This window comes from Jatropha curcas, chromosome 5, assembly GCF_041381405.1.
Source record: "Jatropha curcas cultivar XTBG-Jc1 chromosome 5, XTBG_Jcur_1.0, whole genome shotgun sequence".
Taxonomy (NCBI): domain Eukaryota; kingdom Viridiplantae; phylum Streptophyta; class Magnoliopsida; order Malpighiales; family Euphorbiaceae; genus Jatropha; species Jatropha curcas.
The window spans coordinates 3,650,749-3,661,348 of NC_143155.1; the positions used below are offsets into that span (position 1 = coordinate 3,650,749).

At 33.7% G+C, this 10,600-nt stretch overlaps 1 protein-coding gene across 2 annotated transcripts; it reads left to right on the plus strand.

Moving 5' to 3' along the window:
- The first annotated feature begins 223 nt into the window (after positions 1–223).
- LOC105628963 (Aldolase superfamily protein) lies at positions 224–9,530 on the plus strand. 2 transcript variants are annotated; one of them, XM_012210470.4, is made up of 9 exons: positions 224–435; positions 1,815–2,004; positions 2,430–2,643; positions 2,869–3,048; positions 5,991–6,071; positions 6,160–6,323; positions 7,300–7,436; positions 8,050–8,165; positions 8,991–9,530. In XM_012210470.4, exons 2-9 carry the CDS (start codon positions 1,838–1,840, stop codon positions 9,237–9,239), a joined length of 1,308 nt encoding a protein of 435 aa, XP_012065860.1. In that variant the 5' UTR covers positions 224–435; positions 1,815–1,837; the 3' UTR covers positions 9,240–9,530. The 2 variants fall into 2 exon arrangements, with proteins under 2 accessions (XP_012065860.1, XP_037492040.1); XM_037636112.2 differs by lacking the exon at positions 224–435 and adding an exon at positions 557–578.
- Positions 9,531–10,600: the final 1,070 nt, after the last annotated feature.

Sequence of the window (10,600 nt, forward strand, 5' to 3'; positions counted from 1 at the left end):
TGTGTTTGACCATATTAAACGGACTAAATAGTAATTCTCCCAATATTAATATATAAATAAAATACTAATAATAAATAAATAAATTATTATAAACGTAAACTAGCGTTAGAAAGGGACCTAACCCCCAACAGAAAACTACCTACCACCGTTTCCCTCGTCTTTACTTTCTCTCTGTACTTTAATGTCTTTAAAAATTTCAAAATAAATAATAAATAACAATAAAACATTCACCCACCAAACCAAAAAAAAAAAAAAAAAGGCGCTTAGTTTGCACCTCCTTCACGTTGTCTAAACCTTCTCTTCTTCCTCTTTCTTTCAATCTAACCCCAGATATCTACATTGTCGTCGAACCATTCTTAAAAGTCCTGCAAGTCAAGGGTTTCTTTCTATTATCAGAAACCCTAGATTTTCTCATCTACCTTCCCTTCAATTCAGGTCCGCACGCTTCTCTTTCCTTTGACTTTTCTTTTTTGTCCTTTCAACTCTATGCATTTTCTCTGTTTGGTTCCCGAGAAACGGGAGAAAGATAAAATAAATAAGGAGAAAGGAAAGTTTAAAAAATTTCAATTTTTTGTTAGGTATTAGTTGAATTTGAATTCTCTGATTTATTGATTGGTTGATTATGGCTTCAAAGGAATTAAAGAGAAGTGAATGTTAATTTTTTTGTTTTGTTTTTTTTTTTTTTTTTTTGGATTTATTGGCAGATAAATAGTGTCAGTATATGTGGTTTGTTTGTTTGAATTTGCATTGAGTTATGTGCTAAAGTTTTGGTTTGCTGAGTGCAATTTTGGATTTGATTAATTTTTGTTCTCTAATTGGAGTTCAAGTACATCAAATTTTTGCAAGCAGGTGACGGAAGCTGCTTAAGTTTCTCCTTATTACTTATACTAGATATATATATATATTTTTTCTCTTTTTTGCCAAGTTGCTTGCATGGCTTTTCCGAAATTTACCCCCTTTGTTCTTGGGGTTCATTGTTTGCAACAGTTATGAATTATTGTCGTTTAAGCATGCTTAGTTGCTGCAAATGTAGGAAAAAAGAAGAGGGGTTTTGGAAATATTGACAATGAATAATGCAATCATTAACAATGGTAAATGTGAGAATTTGGTGAAAACTACTCACACTTGCATTCTTGATAGTTTCAAAATGTATTACTACCTCCTTTCCTTTAATTTTGAAACTTTTTGTTGTTTTTCCTACTCAGATGACATTTTTAGAAAATCAAGGTAGTAGTAATAACAACTTTAAGCTTGTCTAGATATCTCCATCAAACTTTGTCTCTCTTAATTACCAACGATTAATTGAAGGGTAACTTAGTCAATCGACCTTATTTTTTCTACAATTGAGGTGATTAAATCATTTTTTTCTTAATTCTTAGTGAAAGTCAAAAAATTCCAAATTTAACAGAATGAAGGTAGTATACTCTATTGAGTTCATGTTTATGTTTTTGGTTCTTAAGCAATGGAATTTGTTTAATTTTTGAATATTGTAAAAAGCATTATGCTTTACACTTCTTCAATTTCATTTTCCATTTATAGACAAACTATCGTTTTGAAAATTTTGGATTTGCACGCGTCGTAGGTTTTGTGTTGGATAAATCTGCTTTGCGTTATATCTGGTCAAAGTCTCTTATAATTTGTCCTATTCTCTTTCTGACATTGCAAATCTTTCAGAATTTGTTAATTATCGTTTCAGACTTTTTTTCTTCTACTGCAAAGTCAAGTGAAATTTCTGTTATTGACTGAAGCTACAAATAAAAGATTTCGATAAGCATGTCTAACAAGCATTACATTGTTTTGTTCCTTGTTCCCAGTTCCAATTTCTGAACCTACAGCAATGTCAAGTGTGGAAGAGCCACTTGGTCTTGACAAGTTGCCTAGCATGAGTACCATTGACAGGATCCAAAGATTCTCATCAGGTGCTTGCCGGCCTAGTGCAGATGATGTGGGAATGGGAAATTTCTGGATTGAGGGAAGGAGTTGCAGCTCATCCAACAGTTGCGAGTAAGTGGGCATCAATAAGAAGATGTAGAGACTAAAGATTAATGGACTGGCACTGCCATCATAGCCTTCATGAACTATAGTCATTGCTATTATAATTGTTGCTGAACCATTAGAGCCCACCACCCAAATGGACATAAAGAATATGTACTTTTTTTCCTTTCTTTTTTTTACTTTTTTTATTTTTTTCAAATAGCAAAATCAAACACCGTAATATTTACCAAACATTTATGCAAAAGCTGAAAATGTTAAATTAGTGTTAAAAAACATATCGCATTGTATCTGAGTTTTTCTGCTCCATTATTTTAGGGTCATTGTTGTTCCTCAACATCATATAACCTGTACATAAGTATAGCTATTAGATATTTGCGCTATCAAATCATTAGTGTCATCTTGAGTACCATACTTAAGCCTCCATTCATATGCAGGGATAATTATGAGGAGTATACTAGAGAGACTTTTCCTTGGAAGAGACATACAAGGGATCTGTGCCAAGGTGACTCCTTTAATCGAAGGACCATGAGCTTAGGCAGGAATCATGTAGCGCGTGGAACAGGTCAGGATTCACGGTGCTTGCCAAATCGTCAATATAACTCCAAGTCCAAGTCCAATGACAAAGACATGCGGAATTTAACAAATAAGGTGATTCAATAACTGATGTAGAGTTTAATTTTTTTTTTTTTTTTTGAGATCATAGATCATATTGATAATTTTCTATCATTCAACAAATGAAATTCTCTAGTCCTGCATGATTGCAGTTGTCCTCTGTTTCATCATTTAAGCTGTAGTTCAAATACTTTATTTTACCACTTGTTCAACTTAACTTATTTGAATTGTGAACTTCTATCTGCAATTTGGACAAAGCAGTTTTTGAAAGGAATACCAAATTTTGTGAAGATAGTCGAAGTTGGTCCAAGAGATGGACTACAGAATGAGAAAAATATTGTACCTACAGATGTAAAAATTGAATTGATTCACAGACTGGTCTCTTCTGGGTTGCCAGTTGTTGAAGCTACAAGTTTTGTATCACCTAAATGGGTTCCTCAGGTAATTTATTTTAATTGTATATGTCCTCATTTTCGCATGAAATTATCTTCTTGTTTATCTTACTCTACTAATGCTTTATAAATCTGATATTTTTGGGAATAATTTAAGACAACTCAATTTTAGTCCTCAAATCAGATTTGTACGTATGCACATGGTTTTATTTATCAATACACAATTTACACCGAGTAATCAGCTTCTTTTTAAATTCAATATTTTCTTGCAAGGAGATGAAAATGTGTCTTTGGTCGCTTCTTTCGTACCAGGCTATGATAGTTCTTGGTTATCTGAGTTTATTTAGTTATTTTCACAAACTTGTACGTTGTCTTTTGTTATTTTTATCATTACTCATCATTGAACACAAACCAAGAAAATTGTAATCGAAAATTTGCACCTTTAAGATTGTACTAAAAATTACCTGACTCAAGATTATGGGAAATTACCTTTCTTAATCTTTGACTCAGCTCTAGGCGCATCATTCCATTCTTTCCAGACACCAGTTACGAATCTGCTACTCTTATTTTTTTCAACATCCGTTCACAAACAAGCAAGCCAGCCAGTCTTCTTTGTGGTTGGAGTTGCTCATTCACAATCTTTTTCTCTTTGTTTCATCTGTGAGTATTACTACAGAGAGTAGCAGAGTGCTAAGTGCAAATGACAGCATTTAGTATAACTTGTGATCTGCATAATGTCTGAGAGCATGAAAGATAATGACATTAATGCTTAACAAATGCTCATGTATGTAAGAAATTGATAGTTTTATATTTTTATTCCCATGTTCTTCCCGTGTCAAATGAGCTTCTCTTAAAATTCTTCTTTTTATGGTTCTCTGTTTAGTCATATATTTTGGAGATTAGTCGTGGCCTCTCTATACCCTATTCCTTTTGTATGCTTTCTGTGGCCTCTTGGTTTTCTTCATTTCCAGTTCTTATAGTCTATTTATGAATGGTAACACTTTTGACGAAACTAACTATTGTGCTTACCACCGTGTGTTATCCTGCTTGAGTTATATTTGCTAGTTATCTATGTTTTTCTTCAGTGAAAGTTCTGGTGTTTCTGTTTGGGGCACATTAAGCTGAACTAGTGTTATGACTTAGGACTTTGTAAAATGCGTTTCTGAAAATAAAGAAGTGGAACTGATTATCCCTTCAGTCAAGAAAATCTATTGAGCTCAGATGGAATTTTGCTTTGGTTGAACTAAAGCTACTACTCTCTTTGTGTCTTTGCATCTCTATCTCTCTCTCTCTCTCTCTCGCTTGCTCTCTCTATACTTTAAATAACTTTTTTGCTGATTTAGATATACTACAAAGAGGAATAAAAGTATTGGTATTAATTTGATTCTCTGAAAAGATTTTATATGTGCATTAGAAAGTTAGAATTGCTTCTTGTCTGGATTCTCGTGTAGGATTTTAGCATATGACATAATTACTAATTCTAGTAATTTATTTTCAACCTGATATTTAACATGTTGGTTTTAGGTCTCAATTCTTATTTTCAGATTTTCAATTAATGTTGGTGTTGGATCTTCAAATGTGAAGCACTCAGATATTGCTAGCATATGATAAAACTTGAGTTCAATTCTATCTTACGTAATTTTCTCTTATGTGTAACAATAATATGTAGTATTGACAGGAAAAAAGATATGATTCTGCATTTTCTTAGTTTTCTGATATCCATTTTATTTTTATTAATAAAGAGCTTTTACATGATTGGTGTTGGCACCTATATCTGATTGGTGAAGCTCAAGCAATAGTTTTACCCAAGCCTATCTTGGGGAGAGGAACCTATTAACAAAAAATTTACTAGATTTAATAAATTAATTTTGTGCTTCTTTATTTTGTAGGATGATTTTATATATTCTGTTTCTGCACACAAGAATGTAACTTTGTAGGAACATCCGGTTTTTGATTAATAGATATTATTTCGGTTTTCAGAATCTAGAGTTCCATATTAGCTGATACCAGAGCTGACTCTTATCACATGCCCATCTCACCATTGTTTGTAGATATCATCATTAGGTCAATGACAGTACCAACCAAAATACCTATCACTACTACCAAAACTGCTGTTAAAACTGAATCATAGGTCTTCCAGTACAACAAAAATGGGTAAAAAAGGAAGAGCAAAACCTCGACGCACAGGCAGGATGTCTACTGTCAAGGGTAAAAGATCTTAAGCCAATGAAAAGAGAGTTCTATGTCTCAAGAGTTAGAATTATTCCTTGATTCCAAAAATTCCAAATCAAACATGATAGAGCCAAGCCACATGCTTCAATTTTTGTGTCCCTTGAATGTTCCTATCCAACTAATACGCTCTTTTTCATAAACCAGTTCTTGGATGGCCTCTCTCTTGAGACATGCACATTTTCTTTTCTTTTTCCCCTGTCTACCTTTTATGTTCTGGTGATGCTTGTGGAGAATCTTCCATGGAGTTCCTTGTGGATGCGTAATATCCTTTTCTGATAGGAAATGATAGACCAGAGGTGGAATTATTGAGGGAAAATCAGAACAAAGACTTAAAAGGAGAGAGTGAAGGGGGTGAGAGAAAGAATATTAGGCTTGAGGGTGAGAGTATTTATTTGTCAAATTTTGAAACTCTATAATGGCGATTACCTAAATTTTAGATGGTTTGGACTATATGCTCATAAATAGAATGAACAATTTTTTTTTTTAATATGTAATTGCTGATTGAAGCACAAAAGCCATCTACTTCTCTCTCTCTCTCTCTCTCTCTCTCTCTCTATGATGTTACTTCTTGTTTATTATTTTCAAATTGGATATTAGTGAATTCTTTTCCATTGTAAGATCATTCAGGATTAATTGACTTGGACCTTTATGAACTTGTTTTCATCATAAATTGTATATAAATAGATGACTTTTCTTTTTTCATTTTGTTTTTGACCTTCCCACCCCCTTTTTGACTTTGTTTTTGGTGACCTTAAACAGTTAGCAGATGCAAGGGATGTGATGGAAGCAGTTCAAAATTTGGAGGGCTCTAGATTGCCTGTTCTGACACCTAATCTAAAAGTTAGTATTCCTGGTGCATATGCAAAGCTATCTAACAATGTATAGTGGTCTAATAGGAATATTTTATGTCTGCTAAATTGTTTGCTAGGGCTTTGAAGCAGCTGTTGCAGCTGGTGCTAAGGAAGTAGCCATTTTTGCATCAGCTTCTGAGTCATTTTCAAAGTCAAACATCAATTGTAGCATTGAAGAGAGTCTTGCTCGTTATCGTGCTGTCACTAATGCTGCTAAAGAGCGTGGAATTCCTGTTCGTGGGTATGTCTTCTTTTCCCTCTTGCCACGGTTCTCTCTCTTTCTTCCGCCTCTCTATCTTGAAATTTTTTGGGAGATCATATCTTTTTGCTTCATCTTCATTAACCAGATGTTGATGAAATCCTTCTGATTGACAAACATTAGAAAATATGGCCAATTATTAAGTTTTTATCCATCAGTTGTTATGGTATCAAGTTTGTCAGAGAAAATGAATGTCATAACAATTTGTGATAGTATTCTATTACATATTTTTCACAGCAGGATTTGTTTGTGAATTATCTGCTGCCAGATTCATCTCAGCCAATTTTTTACAAGGAGCGCCTTACATGCCAAGCGTGTTTCTAAGAGCTTGTATGGAATTATGGGGAATTCGTTTTCAAATCTGTGCTGAACATGATTTTAATCTCAAAACTTCACTTGGAATTTAATTTATTTATCTTTTAATTGGTTATTCTTAAAGCCTAATTCTAATACAGTTGATAGCATTTGCAAAGGGATACCTAAAAAGAATACATAAATTTTTTATATTTTTCTACAATGACTGAATATTTAAAATGAATTCTTTCTTAAAATGGAAGATATCAAACCTTCAAATTGTTTACAGAAAGCTTTTTATGAAATGCAGTTAAATAAAATGAAATCCATTTCAGTTACTTGCATTGCATAAATATTAATATATGTTTTAGTAGCTTAAAAATTGATCTTCTCATCAAAGTTTAAAGTTGTCAAGTTTGTTTAGACTTGTAAAATTGTCACACGGATTTCTGCAACAAATTGCTTTCGTGTAATTTGGTATGGTTGCTAGACTAGTTGAACCATAGTAAACCAAATTGTAATTATGCTCATTAAAGGCTGGATCCTTCATTTTATGGCACACTTGCTTCAGTTGCTGTATGTGTGGACTTGTTTTTTGATGCTTTTGTTGAAAACAAATACCTTTTGAATCTGCTTTTAATTGATTTTTTGAATACTTTGATAGGTATGTATCATGCGTTGTTGGATGTCCTGTGGAAGGAGCAATTTCTCTCTCAAAAGTGGCATATGTGGCAAAAGAACTTTATGACATGGGTTGCTTTGAAATTTCTCTTGGTGATACAATTGGTGTTGGTACACCTGGTAATAATTTAAACTGAATTTTGTTTGAACTTACAATCTCACACATACTCATGTATAAGTTCTCAGTTATATTGTTAATACTTCCATTATTTGTCTGTAAATTCTCTGTATGTTCTTGCTGTTTCAGCTCTTTCATCTTAATCATAAGTAATTTTTTCCCTGGAACTCTCACAATGAAATATATGTTTTGCATTTTATGGCATTACTCTATTTAACAATTCAAGTTCTTCTGCAAGAATTTAGCAATTTCGTGGTTTTTTCAATTTTATTTTCAACTTCTCGTGTATTGCAAACATTTATTTACTTTTCTTTTACTTTTCCATCTGGGCATCTTTTGTAGTACTTTTCCTTTTTTTTTTTTTTTCAATATTTTGTGGTACATTTAACTTTGGCTATTATCTGCAAGTAATTAGAAATTAAATACATGTTTACTGAGAGCTTATGATGGAGTGAACAATTGCCTTTCTTCAAAACTAGAACAATTTGAATTACCATGTTGAGGAACTTATAATTCTTTTTAGTACTTTTCAAATATTACTTCCTGCTAGTTCTTAGATCAATTTTGGTCTTGTAATTACCATTTCATTTACCTTAATACTTTTTGTTTGATCAGGGACTGTCGTTCCAATGCTCGAAGCTGTAATGGCTGTTGTTCCTGCTGAGAAGCTTGCTGTTCATTTCCATGATACTTATGGACAATCTCTTCCAAATATTTTAATCTCTCTCCAGGTATTGATTGGATATTGACTATGTAGGCTGGTTAAGAACTGCATGACATTTACTCAGCTTTTCTCCGGAACTGTATCTAATAGCAACACCTATCTTCTGCAATATGTGTGCTTAGAGTTTAAACAAGCTGAGATGAGCTTGAACCTGCCAGGCTTGAAGCTCGGTATGATAGAATTTAGCTCGGCTCGAAACTCGACGAGCCTGAAAATTTCAGGCTTGAGTTCAATTTGAAAAAATTTAGGCTTGAGCTCAGCTCAAGACTTGAGTAAGTCTAATGTAAATGTTTTATATATGTATATATAAAAGTTCGATAAGGCTTGGCGAGCTTTCAAGCTACACATCATTAAGCTCGAGCTCGAGCTCGATTCAGGCTGAATTTTTTTGAACTTTTTTTGAGCTGAGCTCGAACAGCTCGTGAGCCGACTAGGCTCATTTACACCCCTATGTGTGCTTACTTTGCTCTGGCTTATGTTTTTTTATTTTTATGCAATGGTAGATAGTTCCATATGACTGAAATTTTTAAAAGGTTTAGGAGGAACGTGGAGGGTGTAAACTCCTTACATCTTGTAATATGAGGCTAATACTCCACTATTGGGCTGGTAGTCTAATGTAATGGCACCCATTAGTGATTAAATGCCGAGTTCCCAGAATGGAGTAAATCGTAGCTGAAGATCTCATATTTCCTATACTAATTGTTTTTAATTATTCTCTATATGGAGTAAATCGTAGCGAAAGATCTCATATTTCCTATACTAATTGTTTTTAATTGTTCTCTATTGGCTGATCCAAATCAATCTCAAGAAACTATATTTTATGTTTTAACAGATGGGTATTAGCACAGTGGACTCATCTGTTGCTGGTTTAGGTGGGTGCCCATATGCTAAGGGTGCATCAGGCAATGTAGCCACTGAAGATGTAGTCTACATGCTTAATGGGCTTGGTGTGAAGACTAATGTGGATCTACCAAAACTCCTCTCTGCTGGGGATTTCATAAGCAAGTACTTGGGCCGCCAGTCTGGATCAAAGACCGCTGTTGCTTTGAGCCGGGTTACGGCTGATGCCTCAAAGATATGAGAGAGTTTGCTGGTAGATATATCTATATCAAAATACCCTTATGAACAAGGAAACAGTGGATTGGTTCCTACAATCCATTCTCCTAACAAGTATGATATATATATATGTACGCACACGAATGTAGGTAGGAATAAGAAAATGCAGAGCATGTATCCTGTAATTATGATTTCGGTGACAAACTAGTCATTGTACTAGAATGTGTGCTTTTTGAAGCAGAAGCAGCATACTGTGCTGAATAAAAAGAAAAGAAAAGAAAAAGAAAAAGAAACAGAAGTTTCTACTTTCTCTTAATTTTTGCATAGCAAAGGTAGAAGGGTTTCGGCTACCTTGAACAAATGGAGAACCTGATAAACTTGGGTACTGAAATTAAATTTTTGTTCATTTAGAAGCATTAAGCTCCATATTAAGAATTAGGAGGTGGATGAACCATAATATTTTGACAGTCGATCCATCCCCTATTCTCCACCAAACTTGAATCAAACTTCTCCACATGTAGCTGCCCTCCTTTTTACTTTAGCTTCAATAAAAGATGACTTAGGATAGTTCTTAGCTTGAAGCATCCTGGCATACCTCAACCCTCCTTCAAACTTATAAAAGCTCGTTTTACCCCAAGAGATCCAATGAATTTTTCTTTTATCAGAATTTTGTCCCCACCAAAATATTGCCATAAGAGCCCCAATTTTTTTTGCAGACATCTACTGGAGGAAAAAAAAAAAAAAAAAAAAGATAAGACAGTGTGTAATTCAGGATAGCCTTGTGTTACAGTCTTCAGAAGGATTTCTTTCTGCCTTGGAAAGTGTTTATTTATTTCTTTCCACCCTTCCAATTTCTGAGCCACACTGAAACCAATTTCAATTTCAATTTAAAATATGAAATCATTAAAAATAATTTAATTTTGAATTTGACCTGTTCGAAACTGAACCGTAGTCTATTGGCTTGCATTTCTAATTAGAAACAAACTCTAAAATTGATATTTTGTAACACTATGATTTGGAATGAGATTGCTGAACAAATTAACAGGGCTCATGCATGGGGACAAGGTGTCAAAGTTTATGGAAGTAGTTGAGATCTCAATGATGACAGAGCACCACGACTTTGACCACCAAAAAATAAATAAGGTGAACAAAAAGTAGAAAGAAAGAAAAAAAGAAAGAAAGCCCCCCTAATTGCTTGCCCACCAACATATATTTATTTTCTCCAACTTAATGATGCCCAATGTACTCGAAGTCGCATTTTCTGATTCCCTTCTTTTTTGGAATTAATATTTTAGTCCCTTAAATTTGACTGGAATTATTAATTTATCCCCATTATTTGATAAATTCACTTATTCATCCCTAAGATTTAACCTTATTAAGTTATTT

Coding starts and splice junctions, on each gene's coding strand:
- LOC105628963 (XM_012210470.4), top strand. CDS start 1,838: ATGTCAAGTGTGGAAGAGCCACTTGGTCTTGACAAGTTGCCTAGCATG. Junction 2,005..2,429: donor AGCTCATCCAACAGTTGCGA/GTAAGTGGGCAT, acceptor ATTCATATGCAG/GGATAATTATGAGGAGTATA. Junction 2,644..2,868: donor TGCGGAATTTAACAAATAAG/GTGATTCAATAA, acceptor TGGACAAAGCAG/TTTTTGAAAGGAATACCAAA.